This window comes from Pongo abelii, chromosome 16 (assembly GCF_028885655.2).
Source record: "Pongo abelii isolate AG06213 chromosome 16, NHGRI_mPonAbe1-v2.0_pri, whole genome shotgun sequence".
In the NCBI taxonomy this organism is placed as follows: Eukaryota; Metazoa; Chordata; class Mammalia; order Primates; family Hominidae; genus Pongo; species Pongo abelii.
The window spans coordinates 37,575,096-37,596,807 of record NC_072001.2 but is presented as its reverse complement, the minus strand read 5'-3'; the positions used below and the strand labels follow the sequence as shown (position 1 = coordinate 37,596,807).

At 43.2% G+C, this 21,712-nt stretch overlaps 1 protein-coding gene and 1 long non-coding RNA gene across 3 annotated transcripts in view; one reads left to right on the top strand and one right to left on the bottom strand.

Annotated features, from left to right (window-relative positions):
* Positions 1–9,899, bottom strand: part of LOC100937380 (uncharacterized) — a 57,615-nt gene extending 47,716 nt beyond the window's left edge. Inside the window, exon 1 of the long non-coding RNA XR_656689.3 lies at positions 9,762–9,899. This is a non-coding gene — a long non-coding RNA (uncharacterized LOC100937380). The remainder of the gene's footprint in view (positions 1–9,761) is intronic.
* Positions 9,897–14,264, top strand: GJD2 (gap junction protein delta 2). Of its 2 annotated transcripts, none has more exons than XM_002825262.5 (2): positions 9,897–10,565; positions 11,608–14,264. In XM_002825262.5, exons 1-2 carry the CDS (start codon positions 10,495–10,497, stop codon positions 12,500–12,502), a joined length of 966 nt encoding a protein of 321 aa, XP_002825308.1. In that variant the 5' UTR covers positions 9,897–10,494; the 3' UTR covers positions 12,503–14,264. The 2 variants fall into 2 exon arrangements, with proteins under 2 accessions (XP_002825308.1, XP_054388559.1); XM_054532584.2 differs by having other exon boundaries at positions 9,897–10,247; positions 11,608–13,225.
* The last annotated feature ends 7,448 nt before the right edge of the window (positions 14,265–21,712 follow it).

The following is a 21,712-nucleotide window of genomic DNA, read 5'->3' as shown; positions in this document are numbered from 1 at the left end:
AAAGCTGCAGAAGAAAAGTTAGAAGCCAGCAAAGATTGGTTCATTACATTTAAGAAAAGAAACGATTTCCATAACGTAAAAGTGCAAGGAGAAGCAGAAAGTGTTGATGTAGAAGCTGCAGCACATTATCCAGAAGATCTAGTTAAGATCTTTGATGAAGGTAGCTACACTAAACCACATATTTTAAATGTAGACATAACAGCCTTCTGTTGGAAGAAGATGCCATGTAGGACTTTTATAGCTAGAGAGAAGTCAGTGCCTAGCTTCAAAGCTTCAAAGGACAGACTATCTTGTTAAGGTCTAATGTAGCTGGTGACTTTAAGTTGAAACCAATGCTTATTTATCATTCCAACAATTCTAGGCCCACTAAGAATTATGACAAATTTACTCTGCTTATGCTCTGTAAATGGAAAAACAAAGCCTGGATGACTGAACATCAGTTTATAGCATGGTTTGCTGAAAATTTCAAGCCCACTGTTGAGATCAGTAGATCTAACAACAACAACAACAACAACAACAATGAAAACAAATAAAACTAATTCCTCTCAAAATATTACTGCTCATTGACATGTGTTTAGTCACCCAAGACCTCTGATAGAGATATACAAGGAGACTAATGTTTTCATGTCTGCTAACACAACATCCATTCTGTACCCCGTGAATCAAAGAATAATTTTGACTTTGAAGTCATACTATGTAAGAAATACATTTCATAAGACAATAGCTGTCTTAGACAGTGATTCCTCTGATGGATCTGGGCAAAGTAAATTGAAAACCTTTCTGCAATGGATTCATCATTCTAGATGGTATTGAGAGCATTCATGATTCATGGGAGGTGGTCAAAATTTTAACATGAACAGGAGTTTAGGAAAAGTTGACCTCAACCCTCATAAATGACTTCAAGGAGTTCAATACTTCAGTGGAGAAATTAACTGCAGACGTGGTAGAAATAGAAGAGAACTAGAATTAGAAGTAGAGCCTAAAGATGCAACTGAATTGAAGCAATTACATGATACAATTTGAAAAGATGTGGAGTTGCTTCTTATGAATGAACAAAGCAAGCAGTTTCTTGAGATGGAATCTACTCCTGGTGAAGATGCTGTGAACATTGTTGAAATGACAACAAAGAATTCAGACTATGACATAAGCTTAGTTGATAAAGTAGTGGCAGGGTTTGAGGGGGTTGACTTCAATTTTGAAAGATGTTCTACTGTGGGTAAAATGCTGTCAGTATTGCATGTCATAGATAAATCTTTTGTGAAATGAAAAGTTAATAGATGCAGCAAACATCACTTTTTTTGTTTGTTTGTTTTTTGTTTTTGAGATGGAGTCTCACTCTGCCACCCAGGCTGGAGTACAGTGGCATGATCTCGGCTCACTGCAACCTCCGCCTCCCGGGTTCAAGTGATTCTCCTGCCTCAGCCTCCCCAGTAGGTGGGATTAGAGGCGTGAGCCACCATACCCGGCTAATTTTTGTATTTTTAGTAGAGACACGGTTTTTCCATGTTGGCCAGGCTGGTTTTGAACTCCTGACCTCAGGTGATCCTCCCACCCCGGTCTCCCAAAGTGCTGGGATTACAGGTGTGAGCCACCCCAAGCCTGGCCTTTTGTCTTATTTTAAAAATTACCACAGCCTTCCCAACCTTTGGCAACCACCACCTTGATCAGTAAGTAGCCATCAACATCGAGGCAAGATCCTCTACCAGCAGAAAAATTATGACTGGCCGAAGGCTTGGATGATTATTAGCATTTTTAGCAATAAAGAATTTTTGAATTAAATATCCATGGTTTTTTAGACACAATGTTATTGCACACTTAAGAGACTACAATATAGTGTAAACATAAAGTGATTTTTTGTTTGTTTGTTTTGTTTTGTTTTGTTTTTGAGACAGGGTGTCACTCTGTTGTCCAGGATGGAGTGCAGTGATATGATCACGGCACACTGCAGCCTCAAACTCTGGGGCTCAAGTGATTCTCCCACCTTAGCCTCCTGAGTAGCTGGGAATATAGGCACACGCCACCAAGCCCAGGTATTTTTAAATTTTTTGTAGCAACAGGGTCTCCCAGTGTTGCCCAAGCTGGTCTCAGATTCCTGGGCTCAAGCAATTCTCCCGTCTCGGCCCCCTAAAGCACTGGGATTACAGGAGTGAGCCACTGTGTCCAGCCTAAACATAACGTTTATATGCACCGGAAAACCAAAAATTTATGTGACTCACTTTATTGCGCTATTTGCTTTATTGCAGTGCTCTGGACACAAACGATCTCTGAGGTGTGCTTGAACTTGAGTATAACCAATCAGCAATGTTAGTATTGTCACTAGGTTTCTTGCATGCACTCTTGCCAACCTCCTCCAATCTATTCTAACTGTAATGCAAATAGATTGAACTTTAAGAAACAAATATCATGTCACTTCCCTCTTACATAACTTCAAATGCTGCACATTACTCTTAGGAAAAATGCCAATGTCTCTATCTTAGCCTATATGGCCCTGCCTGTCTCTCCAGCCTTGTCTCAAACTTCTTTCTCCTTTGCTGTGAACCAGCCAGAGAGACCTTGCAGTTCTTTGATTGTGCAACTCTTTCCTACCACAGGGCCTGTTTACTGCCGTTCCTCCCGCTCAGAAAGCTCTTTTTCCACCTCTTTCATCTGGCTTCCTCTTCCTTTAGAGCTCAGCTGAAGATTCCCTTTCAGTCCCTAACCCTTCCCCAGAAAGTAGGTCAGCCCCTCCCTGCCCCATTCTGCACTCAGGGCTGCGCATCTCAGAGCTATCTACAGTAGTTACTTACCACAGTTTTAAAATTACACTTTACTACTTTAGATTACTTGGTTAATTAATGTTTGATTAAATAGTCTATGCCTCTCTTGCTAGATTTTAAACTCCATGAGGTCAGGGACCATGCTGTTTTGTTTACTGCTATATCTCCCTGGCACATAGTAAGCAAAGAATAAATCTTCATTCAACAAATGAATGAATGAGAGGGCTAAGATTCTGTATCTGTAAAGATTAAATATTAATGGGCTGGAAGAATTTGGTTGCAGCAGTGCATGTGCACACACAGTAGATATCCATGCACATCTATCAGTTTTTTAGATGTGTACTCCAGAAGGGTAGAGGTGTAAGAGATAATGTGACTAGTTGATAAAGAGAGAATACCATGCTATTAACTCATTCATCCATTTTTTATTCATATTTGTTCATTCAAGTGTCACAAGAAGGAAAATTTGTTTTTATTTGAACAGCTGGCACTATAATTTTCCTTAGGAAGAGAATTGTCTTGGTTGCAACAATAACAAAAAAGGCTGTGGAAAGTATTTGGGTTAAGAAGTTAGTCCTTCCCCCACACCATTCGCTGTACCACCAAGCAATGACAGATTAATACCAGTCTAGACATGTAGTTTTTCTGATCATCTGACTTGTTGTAGAGATAAAGTTTAGCCAAATTAGAGAAAAAAGTGACTAGCTCGGCTCTTAGTGGATTCCTCCTCTGTATCAGTTGTCACAACTTGGTCATTATCATGAACTATACAACAGACATTTTTAAATGGAGGCCACTAACAAGTATCTGGCTCAGGAAATTCTATGCTTTTGATTGAAATATCTATTCTATAGACCCCAGACAGCAGTACTGAAATTGTATTGTAAGCAATAACACATCTGGTTTATACTCTTACCTTAATGGAAGACCATCCCACTTCTGCATAAAATAGAAAAATGTAATTATTGACATCATGACAGAAACGGGGATGCTGGAGCACAAAATCCATGGACCGTTCTTCTTGTGCTCTGAATAAAAGATGTAATCGGATGCAATCATTTCATTAATACACACATGGCCCCGTAATGGGAATACAGAGGACCAGATGGCCAGGAGTAGACTGAGATGAAATGAGATGGGTGTTTGCAGTTTAGCAACTAACTACTTAGCCTGTATGGATTATATTAAGTACATACAGAACCACATGAACACATTTTCAGAATGAAATTTTGACTTTGTGTCCAGAAGCACCATCCCCAGCATGAGGAAAAAGCCCTACAAGGCTGTTATGCCTGAGTAGTGGGTAGCATATATTATTGCATTAGTGCTCAAACGTGACTGCATATTGAAATCACCTGGAGAGTTTTAAAAATATATATTAAAGCATAGATCTCACCTCCAGAAATGCTGAGTTAATTGGTCGGGGTACAGCTTAGGCACTGGGATTTTTCAAAGCTCCCCATGTGATTCTATGGTGTAGTAAAGTTTAAGAATCATTGCATTTGTGTAATTTCTGTATTTCCACAAGTAGGAGCACTTTGTTGATCAATAAAAGAAGCAAGTGCTTGTGTGGTGTCATTTGGGAGGGCTCATAACACTACACTCTTGCCCCCAAACAGCTATTCTCTCCTTATGCATAGTGTTTGGAAAACTACCTAGGAAATTTCATTTCTTTGGATGAAGGCTTTGCAACTTAAATGAGGATAATTCTTCTGAGAAGGATAATACATTAAGTGGTTATCGGTTATTAACACTCTGGTGTGTGCTCGTTTATCGGATTACTTTCCTTTATGGTGGTGGAGTGACATGCAGGGACTGCGTGAAGCACAATGGTGGGAGGCTCTAAGGTCAATAGGATATGAATTCAAGGTAAGTTCCAGGAGAGAGTTAACCAAGGCAGTCTATAGTCAAGGTGGAATGATGAGTATATACCAAAAAGAGACAGTGTGAGAATCTGAAGGTCAGAGATGACTGAACCAGATCACATGGGCAAGTTGGAGTCCATGCTCATGACAAACCCTTGGCTGAGCATGAGATGAGTGATAAGTGAGTGGTAGCTCCTTTCCAGCCTCACCTCAGCTGCAGAAACAAGAGGCTTCTCACGCTAGATTTGAATGTTGGTGCCTAAGAGTTGATCAGAAGGCAAGTAGTTGATAAGAACTAGAAAAATACAAAAGCCTCTGTGCTGAGTAATGCCTGAGCCCCCAGAGTCCCAGCAAAAACAGAAATTAGCTGAATTTCAGGAAGTCAAGATATCAGGCAACCAGGGGAGTCCACGTACAATTATGAGCGCAAGAAGGAACCTTGAATGTAAGCTTCAGATCTTAGAGAAGGTTCTTTTGGGATGAATACCAATTCCTCACAATAATCTTGGCACCAGGATGGATCCAACTTTTAGCCCTTGTAGCAGTACACTCTGATGTGGAAGAAGAGCAGGAAGGGCACATGTGGGAAAAGAAATATATTCTCCCAGCTTAACAATTCTGTCAAGGGCAGATCCTACCGATGTGCATTTCCCCTGCAATTTCCTCATCTCTTTCATACAGACTAGAAAGGCACTCAGCAGGAAGCCCTGCTATATCCTGCCTTGCTGGGCCTCTGGCTGGACAGAAACAATGAGAGTGAAGGGAAGGGTGCCTAGACACCAGGCAGGCAGGCTCTTCTGCACTGTAGCTGAATGCTATTCATGGGAATAGCACTGACTTCAAAGAAATCTGTTTGTGCAGGTTTAATGAGCCCCCCTGGGAAGCTCCTGATGTGAATGGGAATCACTACTTGATATAAAAGTGAAAGATCATGTGTCAGCAGGGATGATTTGATTCTTAATGCAGTGTTAATTTATTTGCTGTGATTTCACACATCTGCTTTGGCCACAATACCATATTACATTAATCCCTGAGATATTATTACACATAGGTATATTCTCTATATACAAGGTAGTCGGGGAATGGGGGAATTTGTATATGTATTTTTTTTAAAAGGATATATACTCTTTTATTCAAAGAACTAGCAGGGAGAAGACTTTAGATTTCCCTACCATTTGGATACATAATCTCTTGGGCCTAAGACATGATTTGACATTTGGGTCCATGAGATGGCAAAATAATTTTGAAGATAGCAGATTCTGGAGAATCTTAGACCACAAAGCAAGCCACTATATTTAGGGCTACTTAAGATTGGTACGTTGGACAGCTTTACTCTCTTTGGAAACATTACTTCATAAATTTTGTCTGAACAGCAAAAACAAGTGTTTTCCTAAACATTTGAACTGAGGCTTATACATAGGGAAGGACACACGAAAGAAAACAAGAGAAAAACCACTTTGCAGCAAAGAAAAATAGATTCCATCTACCTCTTATGTTCTTTTGAGTCTCCCAAGACAGGTTGGGGTTGCCCCTTAAGAAGACAATTTGATAGTTTCATTAGGAAACAGATGTACGTAGGCCACTGGGGGAGATAAAGCTCGGTTAATCCTAGCTGTCTGTGAATGAAATGTAGGAGAGTTCAACACAGAGATCAATTCCAAATCGAATGCAGTCCCTCCCACGCCACACTAATTTCAGGAGGCTACAGATGCTGGTCCTTCCCAGGGCAGATGTATCCAGGACTGAGCTCAGCTCGCTGGGGTTGCCTCTCTGATGCTGCAGCCCAAGCCTTACCTGCTCAGCAGCATTCCCCTGGTTAGTTCAGCGGGTGTCTGGATTGCAGTAGTGAGAAAAGAATGGAAGTGAAGGCAGGGGGCTGGTGGTTAGCAAGAAGGCTTTCTACTGAGGGGTCCAGGCTATCCTAAGTGTGTAGGAACTTTCACTTCACAAAGGGAGCCCCTTTCTCCTTTCTGAATTGAATATTACTTGTGATTGTGGAGGACACCCAGGACCCACTTCTCCTCAGGAAAAGTGCAGTTCTGCCAGGCTGAGGGGAATAGAGAGTCAGAATAGCTGACCTTCTCTTTCAACAAATGATTGAGTTTAAAGACGCTATGAAAAGAACCATGACATATGAGCATGCTCTCCGCTCTCTAGGAATTTACAGTCCAGTAGAATAGAGGTCAGTAGATTAATGTTCATTCTTACAACATATACAAAGCTCCTATGAGGTTTCATTTACAAAACATTTGAAGCTGCAAAGCTGAAAGGTTCACCTGGGAGTCTGCGGTTGAGAAGAGAATGAAATTTTGAGCACATATAAGGATAAGAACAAATCCAGACACCCCTATGCAGTAAATGGAATCATTGTTAGTAACTCTACATTCTCTCCTGTATTATAACACTCAACCACACCCTTTGCTCCATGCCTTTGCAGTTTTCCCCACTAGATGTGGAGAATATTTCCCTGCTCTGTTAATGGAAAATACTATTTGGTAAGACATAGATTTGCAAGGTCAACAATCTAGGTATTTTTTTCCTCTAAATGTTTGGAGGTCAGCATGTTCCCACTTTAATTCCCCTTTTCTTCTTCAAATATCACATTTTTTTCATACTTTTAAATAATTTTGATCTTCTCTAGGATTCTGAATACCACATTCTTTATAGCTTTTCCTTTGCTACCCATATGATATTAGGCAAGCTATCTAAGCTTTGGGTCAGTTTTAACATCTATGAAACAAATGGATGATAGATTTCCTCATCCCTAGGATTCGTTCCTGCCCTAATAGTCATGGAACTAAAAGTTCTCAGGTTTTTATTGTTATTGGAGCCGTGGAGGAGAACCCGTTAATAACACAGCTACCTCAATCTTGTTTCCATAGATTTCAATTTAGCAGAATTGGGGTGGGATTGCAGCATCTGTATTTTTAATGAAGATCCCCAGACAGTCTGTTGTGCAGCAAAGTTTATTCTATGAGCATTCTATGAATTTCATTGTTTTTCATCCAAAACTATTACTTTAATAAACAGAATGGCTTTTAAATAAGATGTAATGGAAAGAACTTCCCAGCTGCCTTAAATGGGGGTTTTCAATCAGAGGAGAGTTGAGATAATCAGAATCTATCAAGAAGATACAATGCCCTGAGGAAACTGAGAGATGCCCGGATCCACAGAGAACCATTTCACATTTAACGCACAGTTAATGCACATTTGTTTTATCAGAACAAATTATTAATTGAAAATGGAGTTGACTGGACTTGAAGGAGGAAGTACAATGTAGTAAGTGTGAAATTTATGAGTGGTTATTAAAAATAAAAATGGTTATTTCTGAAGTGTGGTGGTGAGACTAAGATTTTTATTTAAAAGTAGCCTACACAGTCCAACAGATGAGTTTAAAATATAGGTTCTATATATATGTGTCTTTGTGCATTTATACACCTATGTTGTTTACACATGTTTATATGTGGAATCTATATGGCATATTAAAGTATATTTCAAAATAATACACAAATGATCAACAATTCAGTCATAGCGTAGTGTCTGAAAATTGCATTTCCTGCAGTCTATGTTCTTAGGATTGTAATCTTTAACGGTTTGGGAAAGCCAACACATAAAATGACAATTTTGAGTTGTGCAGCCTATTTTGGGACATTTAAAGATGTTAAACAGATTTCCCTTTGGACTTACTCATTCACTTCTTGGCTAAGATCATTTACTATAAGAGAGTCTGCCAGACAAGGAGGGAATACAGGGACCTAGGGCCAAGGGGAGTAGAAGGGAAACCTGGGAAAACACACCAAGTGTGGGCTAGGGGATCACCATTCCATCTGGAAGCTAACTGGATAATAGGGTATCCATTCATCCTCACCCTTGAACCTCCTCGGTGTTCAGAAGGAAACTAATAAATCACTTTATCCCTCTCTCCATTGTTAGTGGACTCTTTTACTCCTTTGCAGTGAAAGGCTGCTTTCTTGGGGTAAAGGTGTCAACCCTAGCAGAGGATTTCAGTGATCTTTCTGGCGGCGAAGCTTAGACTGTGTGTTTAAACATCATTTTATGAAGAAGTACACTGTGAGTGGACTGAGGGCCATGCCCTGGACCTTTCTTCCCAGTCCCTGGGCCACCAACTACCCAACCACCTCGGTTGTTCCAGAAGTGAAGGCTCACCATGGTGTGGCTTATGTAATACACATACGTGCTGTGATCCCTGTGGATAATTAAGGCTAGGTCCCTTTATATGCCTAGGACAAGTCCCTTTATACGCCTAGGACAAGTTAGCAACCCTTTCAAGGTCGTGTTTTCAAAAGGATGACAACTACTTTCCCACTGGACTTTTGGTACATTTACATCAAACACTCCCAGCTACAGTGTCTCCTAATACTGACCCCTGGGCTAATTAGCAGCTTAGTGAGATTGTTTCAATTTTTCAGCGACCAGTTAAGTAGTTGCTCTAGACAGAACTGACAACACAATGTGAATTTTAAAAACCGGGATCTGCTGGTTGAGGGGAGAAAGCCAAACCCAGTAAGGAAAGTGGGGGCAGGGCGAGGCTGTGAGTGGCTCTGTTTCTGCTAGCAGAATACTGGGTCTTAAATTCAGATTAAATCACAGTTTACCTGACGAGTACCCCGCCCCCCTTCCCATTAGTAAAATAATAACAATAATTTAAAAAGAGCCGAGCATCTGGGTTAGTGCAAGGGGAAGCGAGACCTTTAACCATGGCCACCCCACTCGCTCTTTGCGAGGCACCTGTTAGATGCGCTCGTGTACCCTGACCCCTATACCGAGAGACAGCTCCACACCTGCATTTACCCTTCAGCCTAAATGGATTCCCATCAAGCCTTTCTCACTTCACTGTCGGATCCACAGAGGCACCGAACCGCAGCCACTCTGCAGAAGCACTCTCAGCCACTCTGTCCCCTAAGGGAGATTTAAAAGTGGTCGCCCCCACTCGCCCTCCCTCAGCCAGCATCTCCATCTAGGGAAGGAATTTCAGTTGTCTCCCGGAGGCAAAAAGCGAAAAGGTTAGGGATGCACCGAGAGAAGAGAAGATACCTACTCACTCCCCTCCCCACTCACCCACGCGTCCGCTCCCGGCTCCCCCTCCGCCTGCTTGGGTCTGGCGGTCAGGTGAGGTTACCTGGGCTCCCCGAGAAGCCCCGAGGGGCGCTGCAGTCCTTCTTTTCGAAATCGCCCCGCTCCCCGCCGGGCCCCCAGGACTCTTGCCCCTCTCCCCCCGCGCGCGTCCCCGGCCCCTCGGGCTCCGACGCGCAGCGACAGCCGCACGGCGCGCTCTGCTCCCCTCCGCCGACCTGGCGTGACGCAGGCGGAGACTACTTAAGGGCGGATTAGAGGCGGCGGCCGCGGATCCCCGAGCCCAGCATTCGGCTCCGCGCGCTCGGCCCTGGCCTCGCAGGCTGCCGCGCCGGAGCGCCAGGTGCCCGCCGAAGTAGCAGGAACAGAGCCGGTGTCCGGACCTTCCCCTGGCCCCCAACCTGCGGCGGAGAGCGGCGCTGAGACCTCTCCTGGGCGGGCGAGCGCTCGAGGACCTGCAGGCTGCCACCCCGCCCCGCCCCTCGTCCCGGCGTCCGCGGGATCCAGACCCGAACCCCGGACGGCGCCCGAGGTTCGTGCCCTTTCTCTGGACCGCGCCAACTGCCCCATCGGTCGGGACGCGCTTGGATTTCTTTCCCCATTTCTTCTCTTTTAAGTACAATAAAAGGAAAGGGGGATTCGAGGATTTTTTTAAAAATTACTTCTTTAATTGGGAGGCAATTCACTCCCATTCTGGAGGTGCGGCCCGGGGAGGGGCCAGGAGCGGGAACGTGCCCGGTGCTGCCCAGCCTTTGTCTGCTGCCTCCGGATGCACAGCGATGGGGGAATGGACCATCTTGGAGAGGCTGCTAGAAGCCGCGGTGCAGCAGCACTCCACTATGATCGGGAGGTAAGGGCGCCAAGCCGGCGGTCAGCGGTCCCCGTCGGGCGGCCCCGGGGAGTCCCTTCTCACACCTGGACTGAGTCTCCCGCTCCAATCCCCAGTCCGTCCTCTGCCTCCTCCCCATCGTCCTAGGTCAAGGCTCTGGTGTTCCCGGCGATGAGGGATTACCCGACGCCCCGCGATGCCCCCCTCCTCTAGCTACTCCTGACCAGCTGCCCATCCCTTCCCCATCAAGCACCACTGGGGCTTCACTCTTCCCACATCAGAAAAGGAGCCGCTGGCTCAGTCTTGGTCCCTCCACTCTCCAGAGTCAGAGCCAATCTCCGTTCGGTTCCCTAAATAGAATCTACAAAGAAGGCAGGATTGCATTTGGACAGAGAAGGGCAAATGGGGAGATGGATTTGCTCTTCAGAGCAGATGCCTCTTTTCTCAACAAATAATTACTAAACCAAACTTATTTGGCCGTGTAAACTTACCAAGCCTACACACCCAATTGCCATTTTTGTGTCTGTATCTATATCTATGTCTCTACCTAGCTTTATATATATATATATGAGTTCAATATATGTGAATATATATTCATAGCCATCTGCTTATATAAAGCATTAAATTTAATATTCATGTTGAGAATAAACTAAATATACACATGGAGTAGTTATATACACACCCTGTGTGTAGACCTCGAAGCATGCACCGTCTGTAAAGGTATTCGGTGTGCATTTTCCATATCCAGAGTGGTGTGTTTTGTGTTTCTATACATTCTATATAGAGAGATGAAATCTATCTGTTGCAAGTAGACTATGTCCAGTGTATGGAGATGTCTGTACCTAGGATCTCTATAATATGAAATGTTCCCAGCCTACCAGCACTCAGCAGAAAAGGAAGAGAAAAAAAGCTTTCCCAGATTCCCAGTTCAGTACCAGCCCGGGATGGACAGCTCCCCAGTCAAAAGACTGGTAAACACCAGCAAAGGGAAGGGAGGAGCAGGGGTTTCCTGTCAGTGACGCAGCCCGTGAGAACCTCTCTCCCTCCCTCTTCCTCTGCTCAGGATCCTGTTGACTGTGGTGGTGATCTTCCGGATCCTCATTGTGGCCATTGTGGGGGAGACGGTGTACGATGATGAGCAGACCATGTTTGTGTGCAACACCCTGCAGCCCGGCTGTAACCAGGCCTGCTATGACCGGGCCTTCCCCATCTCCCACATACGTTACTGGGTCTTCCAGATCATAATGGTGTGTACCCCCAGTCTTTGCTTCATCACCTACTCTGTGCACCAGTCCGCCAAGCAGCGAGAACGCCGCTACTCTACTGTCTTCCTAGCCCTGGACAGAGACCCCCCTGAGTCCATAGGAGGTCCTGGAGGAACTGGGGGTGGGGGCAGTGGTGGGGGCAAACGAGAAGATAAGAAGTTGCAAAATGCTATTGTCAATGGGGTGCTGCAGAACACAGAGAACACCAGTAAGGAGACAGAGCCAGATTGTTTAGAGGTTAAGGAGCTGACTCCACACCCATCAGGGCTACGCACTGCATCAAAATCCAAGCTCAGAAGGCAGGAAGGCATCTCCCGCTTCTACATTATCCAAGTGGTGTTCCGAAATGCCCTGGAAATTGGGTTCCTGGTGGGCCAATATTTTCTCTATGGCTTTAGTGTCCCAGGGTTGTATGAGTGTAACCGCTACCCCTGCATCAAGGAGGTGGAATGTTATGTGTCCCGGCCAACTGAGAAGACTGTCTTTCTAGTGTTCATGTTTGCTGTAAGTGGCATCTGTGTTGTGCTCAACCTGGCTGAACTCAACCACCTGGGATGGCGCAAGATCAAGCTGGCTGTGCGAGGGGCTCAGGCCAAGAGAAAGTCAATCTATGAGATTCGTAACAAGGACCTGCCAAGGGTCAGTGTTCCCAATTTTGGCAGGACTCAGTCCAGTGACTCTGCCTATGTGTGAGAGGGCAGGTTTCATGAAGGTCTGGGAGATGGCAAGGAGCCCCAAGGCAGATGACTGCTCAGAGGTGGCTGTATCCACCCTCATTTATGTGACCCTCACCATTAAGATGTAGGATAAGACTGGATAAAAGAAGATTTTGCACCAATGGGAGAGGAGGAAAAGTGGAACCATTTTCACATATCACCTAATTGGTTCTACAGAGACAATTGGGTAGAGTGATGAAATGGATCAATTAGACTTCTTTGGGCCCTTTCTGTTTATGGCCCAGCCCGATCCTGATAACACTGAACTTGCGCAGCTACCAAGTAGGACTTAGCCCTGCTGAGCTCTTTATTCTGGTGAACGGTGTGAGTTGAGTACTTCATTGATATAAAATTTGTGACCTATCTCAACCCATACCTTTATCCTGAGCCATGGGACAAACATCCTTGAGGCACCCTTCATGTATCTCCCCCGCCAGCATGCCCCTTTCCCTCAATCCAGAATAGCATGCCAGCTTTTTTTTTTTTTTTTTTTTTTCAGAATCTGGCCTTACATTAGACCTAATATGGTTTATTTGCAAACTTAGAGGGAATTACATGGGGTGCTTATTGGAGAACGGCCATGGCAGAGGTTTTCATTAGAGCCCCATCTGACTGGCCCTTAGTCATGATGAAAACCTTAGGAATGTCTCAATATTTCCAGTTTTCTAACTCAAACTGCACTGGTGCTGTTTACTAGGGATGGGGGATGGGTGGGAGGGAGGGAACTGCAATATGCAACTACAACACTTTTGTGAGATTGTTGTTGCACTGTTAGGCACATGGTTACGAGCTTCAGGATATTTCTGCCTTCCAGCTTGCGGACTTTGGTTAACATTAAAAAGATTTTTTTTGGTTAATATCAAGAGTGTCTACCTGAGCCGCAGCATTTGTAACTGGTGTATCCCACTCATTTTCTTACATAGTTTTGTTGTGCAACACAGCTTCACGGTCATTTTGCCATTATTTGAATTTACCTGTGTGCTTACACCAGAGACCTTAATCATCCCATGTCAATCCTGATTTATTATTTTTTCAGTTACTTTTTGAAACACCACACACATACACACACACATACAAAATTACTGGCTTAAAAGACCTGGAACTAAACACCATTGGCTAACATGTGTTTACGGTGACTTATTTGAGACATATACCAAAGGTTCAAAAACCTATTGCATTGGACTGTCAATATGTTTCCTTCTTTTTGCTCTTATTTATTTAAGTGCCATACTGTACCTTTCATATCCACTGTGTATTTAGTTAAAATATTGGCCAAGAGAAATATCTGGGTAATGTGCTTTTATGAAGCCCTTTGTTCCCTTTGAATTATCATTATCATTTTTGATTTAGATATGGACATGGTGTAACACACAACTAAGGATTTGTTTAAAATAAAGTTCTTGCCTTTTTTTGTAAAATGGGAAGAGTCTTCAGTTTTTGATTGGGGGTGTATTTATTTAAATGCATGATCAAAAATGTTATAACAGCAAAACATTGGGGGTAGGAAGTAAGTGATGGTTGAATAATATTTGAGGAATGACCAATAAAATTCAATCAGCCACTAACAGATGAAGAGAGACTTTTCATGGATATTTTCTTCCAAATCAATGTTTTATGAATGTTCATAAGGGAGTGGTGAGATATGCAAATCGTATTATTTATTAACTCCTTTCCATTTCAGCTCAAAACTTTCCTCACTTGTCTATTTCTTATAACACAAATGTCAATACTACATCATAATAGCCCATTCCAGGAGTGGAATTTTTTTTTCTTTCCACCACATTTTTTTTTCCTGCCATGGATTAATCATTACACTTGGCAGGCATGCTGTTCTTTCCATGATCTCTTCAGGGTCTGATGCTTAACACAATGCCAACCCGGTAGTCAAGCAGATCTCTCTAGACCAGCGCTGCCAGTAGAACTTTCTGTAATGATGGGGATTTCTTCTATTCATGCTGCCCAATGTGGCAACAGCTAGCCACATGTGACTACTGAGCTCTTAAAACATGGCTAGTGCAAGTCAAGAACAGAATTTCCAATTTTATTTAATTAATTTAAATAGCCATGTATGGTTAGTTGCTACTCTATTACACAGCACAGTTCTAGACTTTTAATCAATCATTTCTTAGTGGGTTCTTCAAAGGAGATTGATCCTTTACTTACATGTCATAAGACATTACTTTTTAGCCACAACATTTTACTTTCATTTTTGGTATTTTCTGCCTACATGTGGTCCCATTATTTCAGCGGGCTAGTGTTCTTTCTCACTTCTTTAGTGCTACTCACCTTCTAATTCCAATGAGCACTTGGCTTGAACATTGCGAAGCAACATGGGGTTTCCTGGGCGATTGCTTTTCAAACACGATTGTTGCATCTCAACTATGGCAGCACAGATGCCAACTTTAGAATGAAAATATGTTCATTTCAATCTATAGGTTTCTATCTGCAGTATAAGTAAGCAGTTGAAGAAGATTATCCTTGAGTAAAGAAACAGATCCTCCTCCGTTTTGTGTTTGGTAAGCTAAAAATGTTTTCAGACGTCTCCCAGAGATGGAGGAAGAGTGTTGCTTGAGAGCTCTTAGCATATGCTTGGGTGTGAAAGAAACAGGAATCTGTGTGGAAAACAAGGTCTGTTGTATTTATGCCTTGATGTAGGATTAAAAGAACTGTAGTGTTTCCTGGTAGAAATGCATCCCATATGAGTGGGGTTGATCTATTTCAGTTCTGTGATGTTTCCCAACACCTACACATGGCAAAATTATTAATTCAATTGTCAGAAATGGAGAAGAAAACACTTTCTTTCAGAGTATAGAGTCTTCCCTCAGAATGACCATTGGTGTCGGTCTTTTGCTTTCTATGTAATAAAGGAAATACACTGATGATTTTATGGTTCACATAGCTATGTGATAGATGTGACCTTAATTTGTATTTTGTGAGAGAACATCACTGATATAGCCTCTTAAATTTAAGAGACATTTGGTGAATTGCAGGCCCTCTTGGCCTGTGCACAGCTACATGTGAGCGCATGTGTGTGCATGTGTGCATGTATGTGTGTACACTGGTTAAGTAGTGGGTGGCAGTGCATCAAATTGGTTTAAAAGTTTGGAGAATAGCGTGGAGAAACTGAAGTTGCTTAACCTGAAGAAAGAAAAGCTGAAAGGGCAGAATTTGTAATTTGTAAGTGCTTAAATATTTAAAGGGTAAAAAATATGAAGGATAGTAGTTGTACTATCTGTGACCTCTGTGGACAGAGAAAAATGATTGGACTTAAAATCCAGGTGGGAGTGGTTTTAAAAGCCCTAGAAAGAACATTGTTACCTTTTCACCTCTCTCTCTTTTTTTTTTTTTTTTAAACTGTTTTTCTCTGCAGGGAATACCTGTCTGTCTACCTCCTTTCACTGGATGTGTTCCTCTACACCCATTAAAAATTAGTTTGGCTGTCCCCTCACCAAGGAACCTATTCTAAACCCTGCTCCAGTCTGGCTTAGTGCTCCTGCTCTGAGTCCTCGTAAAAGTCACTTTGCTGGTAACTTGCTGTGTGGAAATGAGGCAATTCTAGATCACGGCATGGTTCCTTGAGGACAGAAACTATGCTTTACCCATTGTAATCATATACAACATTTATTGTCGTCGTCTTAGTGTTTCCTCTGGGAATGGTCTTATAGACTCAGAATGTATGAAAGCTTAACACATCCTGTGAAGACATTAAGGAAAACCTTTTATAGTACAGTTGAAGAAATCAAAAGATCTAAACTCAAGACAGCGGGTTTCTAAAAAAGTGGTGTAAGCATTCATCTTGGAAGGCTGGAAAACTTTATTTAGATGGAACTTAGAAAATATTATTTACATTGGTTTTATTTTCTTTACATTTTATTAAGTGTATTAGTTCGCTAAAGCTGGTGCCATAACAGAATACCACAGATTGGCTGGCTTAAACAACAGAAATTTATTTTCTCACTGCTCTGGAGATTGGAAGTCCAAAATCAAGGTGCTGACAAGTTTTGTTTCTTCTGAGGCATCTCTCATTGGCTTGCAGGTGATCGTCTTCTCACGATGTCTTCACGTGGTCGTTCCTTTATGCATCTGTAGCCGTGGTGTCACTTTGTGTGTTCAAATTTCCTCTTCCTATGAGGACACCAGTCAGATTGAATTAGAGCTTCATTTTAACTTAATCACCTCTTTAGAGGCCCTGTCTCCAAATAAAGGCAGGTACTGGGCATTAGGGCTATCAATATATGAATTTTCGGTGTGTGTGTTGGTGGTGGTGGGGTACCATTCAGCCCATAACACCAATTTTCACATCTTTAGGTACCCTTATGGTTAAGGGGATTACATGATTTCTTGTACAAAATGGGACATCTTTGAGAATGAACAGGTCAGGGTAGCTAACTGGATGGAACACCAGACCAATGGGTAGAAATTGGGTCTGTCCTGGGCAAACCCAGTTGTATGGATACCTTACTTAAGACAATAAACAAATATTGAGCTCCTGCTGCAGGGCCTGGAACCCTGGAAACACAGGGATAATAACACCCAAGTCTCAGCTTTTGAGAAGGGCTACGAAAAAGCAACTTCTCAGACAAAAAAGCAACATTTATGTCAATAATAGTGGAAAAATAGTACAGTAAAAACACTGATGCCCTTGCCCCACTCCGGACCTCCTATCTTAGAATCTCTGATGCTGTATGCTGGGCGTCAGTATTTTACATTTTCACATTCATAAGGTTGATATCAACTGAGTCAGAGCATTAGCATAAGATTATGAGAATCCGGTATTTGGAGGACAAATTATGAAAGAAGGAAAAGGGAAGTGGGAGGCTCTCATGGCGGAGCTGCCCTTGTTTAAATCATTAGTGATGAGAATATTAGTAATGAGAAGCTGTGGATGGAAGAACTACCCACAATTTTCAGGGCTTGAGCAGTGAGAGCAGTGGCCATGGATAAGACTTTCATGGTGGCAAGACAGGCTGACCATGGGTAGAACCTGGAGTGGACAGAGGAGAAGGCACCTAAGACAGAGGTTGAAAACAGCCAGTTAGCAAACCGGAATTGTAGGGTGGTGTCATAAAGGTAAGGGAGGTGGAATCTCCGGAAACTAGATGTGGTATTAGTATTCAACTTTACCACGTCATTAACCAGATGAAAGAGCAAAATAGAGGCTAGGTAAAGGACTCAAACACATCCACTAGATTTGTGAGTGGGCTGTGAGAAAGTGGAGAGAGTAAGCACAGGCTATCCTTTGCCTTAGATACTTCCAGACCTCCTGCAGGTTGGATGGAAACAATAAGGGCAGGCAAAGGGTAAATTATCAATCCCATTGCAGCCAATGCTCTGACAGCCCACCAGGCACGGCGAGTCAGATGCGGGGAGTCAGCTTTGTGACTGCCCAAAGGTTTATGTTCATTTAGTGGTTACCCTCCAGATAGAGTGTGTGTTAACTAAGACAGACCTGGCTGAACTGAAACTAAAAGAGTAGTTAAGGCTAAAATGTACACAGTGGCTCTTGTCAGCTTTAGGTAACAACGGCTATAGGTAAGGACAGTGAATAAATGCAGAGGCCTCTGAGAGGACAGTGGAACTGAACATCAACACATGAGTTACTGATGTGACTCAGATCCACTGTTCACCCCGGCCAGTATTCTGAGTGTCTGTGGGCTGTCGCCAATGAGGCTGTGAGAAGTGGACCAGTTCTTCCTGACTCCAAAGAGGAGGGATGTTTTCTAAAACATGTTTATCTAACTTAATACATAAAGGATCTATCATCTGTAAATATATCTCCACTTCCCCAACTTTCAACTCCTTTTCTTAAAAGGCCTAAATCTCCAAAAATACCAAGCAATAGAAAGTCCTTCAATCCAGTAGTTTCCTGAGCATGGATGGTGTGCAAGGCTCTGTATGAGGTATTACAGGAAATATATAGACAGGTATGCTGCCTTCCCTATTCTCACCAGGCCTGCAGCCAACCTGAGAAAAATAAGACAACCCTAGAAGGCAGAATGGGATCTATGCCTTAGTCAGTGCTCAGAGTTCCAAGGAAGGAAACAACACATCTGCTGTGTGTACATGTGAGTTGGGGAGGTGGAAGGATAGCAAAGCTTTTTATCAATAAAGCATGGAAAGACTTTACCACCAACAAAGTTTTTCTTTACTCTCTCTCTTTCTCTCTCTCTCTCTCTCCCTCTCTCTCTCTCTCTCTCTCTCTCTCTCTATATATATATATATATATATATTTTTTTTTTTTTTTTTTTTTTGCCAAGGGGGTGAAATAATTCTGAGACTCATCACTCAGCCCAGGCACCACTCCATGGATGGCCAGTGCTATCTGCCATTTGTGTGGCCAGTACCTGTGCCATCCCATCACATTGTGGTGGACAGTGGCTGGGTATCCTGGACCTTGCCTTGTGAACAGCCTGGTCTGACCTGGGAGAAGATGTTGTGGGCCAGTCAGTGCTCTGAGCAGATCTGCAGAAGCTGGGTAGACTCCTGGAAGCTGTGACCTGGTTTTGATTTTCTGAATATGAAAAGTCTGGGTGTTGATCAGGGTGTGCAGCAGGAGCCACTTCATCTTGAACCTGACTGAGACATGGAGTCCTAGGTTAGATTCAGAGCAGATAGATGTGGGTGGAGTAGGTTGGAGAAGCTGTCCAAAAAATGTGAGCTGTGCTAGAAGGAGCCGAGCCAATACTCCTGGGCCCATGAGAGAGGCTGGAGAGATGTGAGCTTATCTCATGGAGCTGAGAATCTGCAGTGTTTGGAAACAATGATGATCCCAGGTTGGTATAAAAAGCTTCACCAACAAGGTGGTATTGAGGTGGGTCCCCCAAAGAAGAGAGAAATGGGTAGGAAAAAACATAAACATTCACCTCTGGCTGAGAACTGGGGAATCTTCTTTTGTCTGGAGCTCATAGAGAGAAGTCATGGAAGGTGAGTTTGGAGAATGGACTGTGTTGCACATCAGGCAAAGGAAGCTGAGCTGAATTGGGTAGACAATGTGAAGACATGCCTTTCAACAAAGCCTTTTTTTTTTTTTTTTTTTGACAGTATCTTGCTGTGTTGCCCAGGCTGGAGTGCAGCAGCATGACTGTGGCTCACTGCAACCTCAAACTCCTGGGCTCAAGTGATCTCCCGCTTCAGCTTCTAGGGTAGCTGGGACTACCAGCATGCACCACCATGCCTGGCTCTAACAAACCCTCTTAATACCATTTCTTTAAGCACTGCCATGTCCCCAGGCTTCAGCCACACTGTCCCTGTCTAACCATGCAGAGGCTCATTGGGCCGTTTCAGGATCAGCTTTGATTTGGAAAAGACATTTCAATCTCAAAAGTTAGGGATTGGAGCAAATATGCAGGGTGGTGGTTGGGGATTTGGCAGCATGGCCCCATTAACATTAGTGGGAGTTAGTCTGCTAAATCCCAGACAGTGAGCAGAATCCTCATGTTTATTCACGGTGACCTTTCTGCTGTAAATTGATACACTATTTGAGAATCACTTAGAACCAATTAAGCTTTGTAGCATCTCCCTCTCCTAAAAGGGAAATCTTTCTGAAAACTGCGCTGTCTGCCCTGAAATGTTTGTATTTATGGGCAACTCTGACAGCAGGAACATATGGATGCCTAAATATAGAATTGGTGAGTTTTGATACCTCTGAGACAGTTGATCTGGGGAGCTTTATCTGTTGTACCTGTCTATGGGTGGGGGCCAAGCTTTTTGAAAATGATTGTTTTCTTCAATGAACTCCTTCCTTTTTGTACAGTTTTATGTTATCTTTCCTCCATATGTTTATTTTCTGAAAGATAATTTTAAAAAGAAATATCTGAAGCCTTTTTATATGAAATCTAGTCTAAAGATTCTATTCATAATCTCGAAAACAGCCGAGTATGTGCTAAATATTTAGTATGTTCCAGATCTCATGCTTCACATGAATTACCTCACTCAACCCCCACACATAGGCCTGGAAAGAGAGTGCTAATTGCTGTTATATGAATTTTTTTTCAGATAAGAAAAACAAAATATCTTGATGTGATATCAACTTAACAAGTATATGTTGTGAACTGGTCCATTTCTCACAACCTCATTGGCCACAGCCGCCAGACACTTGACAGATTCCAGCCCATGCAGTGTGATGTTGAAGCCAGGTTTAACACTTCATGATATTGCCTTCAGGAAGCTGCTAGATGAGGTCTCAGGAGACCTGGAATACTGGTCTGTTACCTCTCTCTCAGGACAGCCTTCATAGGAACTTTTCCTCGCTCCCTTTGCCCCACCAAAGGTCCTTTTCTTGTGTGTCTTTGCAAGGCATGAGATGGTGAGGTTTTCTGTGGCAGTGCCACATAATTGTCATCTTTGTACCTAGAGTTGCTGGCACGTAGCACAGCTTCACACAAGTTTATTGACTGAATAAGTAACTAAAAATATACACTCATGGAACCTTGATGTAGATAGGAAAGGTCATCCCATTTACACCTTCATTTTGTAGCTACAACTTAGATCTGGAAAGTAAGCTGGAATAAGGAATTCCAGGTTAGATGGAAGTTGAGGTAGGGTAGGATTAAGATAAAGAGCTTCTCAAATTGTCAGGAAGGTTGACCTGGACTGGAGAGAGGTTGTTAGCAGTGGCTGGCAAAATCAGAGGCCCCCTGGCTCCTAGTCCAGATCTCTCCAACCAGGGGTCATGAGAATCATGGGTGACACAGTGCGAGAGAAGGAGCTTTCGCCTTGGATAGGTACATGGCTCATTAGCTCTGAGGTCTTATGTTCCTGGGCTTAGTCGAGGTCAGAGGATTACCTCTGGGTGTGTGTTTATCTCTAGAAGCACCTTGGGCAGCTCTCCCTCTGTCACCACCCCGGGAAACCAAATTCTTTGCTGCTTCTTCCAGAACCCTGGCCAGCATGGTGATCCTAGATAGAGGTCAGGATCCCCAAGACCTTGAAGAGGACCCGTGAATCCCACCCATCCTGACTGCAGCTTCTCTGTGGGGTCTTCTCTCTCTTCCAGGAGCCTGCAGGTGTCCTGTGCTGCATGCTCATTGGTCAATGTTTCCCAGGGCTGTTTAGAAATTTCTCTCTTCCCCTGCTTTTTTTCCATCACTATGCTTTGCCTAAAAGGTGTTCATCGAATGTATTTATTCTTTTAGCACATATGTACTGAATATAGTACTTTTACATGTTTAGCTCTGAGCTAGCACTA

Bases quoted from the DNA above. Each gene is read 5' to 3' on its own strand.
- GJD2 (XM_002825262.5), top strand. From the start codon at position 10,495: ATGGGGGAATGGACCATCTTGGAGAGGCTGCTAGAAGCCGCGGTGCAG. The intron at 10,566-11,607 runs GTAAGGGCGCCA...TCCTCTGCTCAG, and splicing joins CACTCCACTATGATCGGGAG to GATCCTGTTGACTGTGGTGG.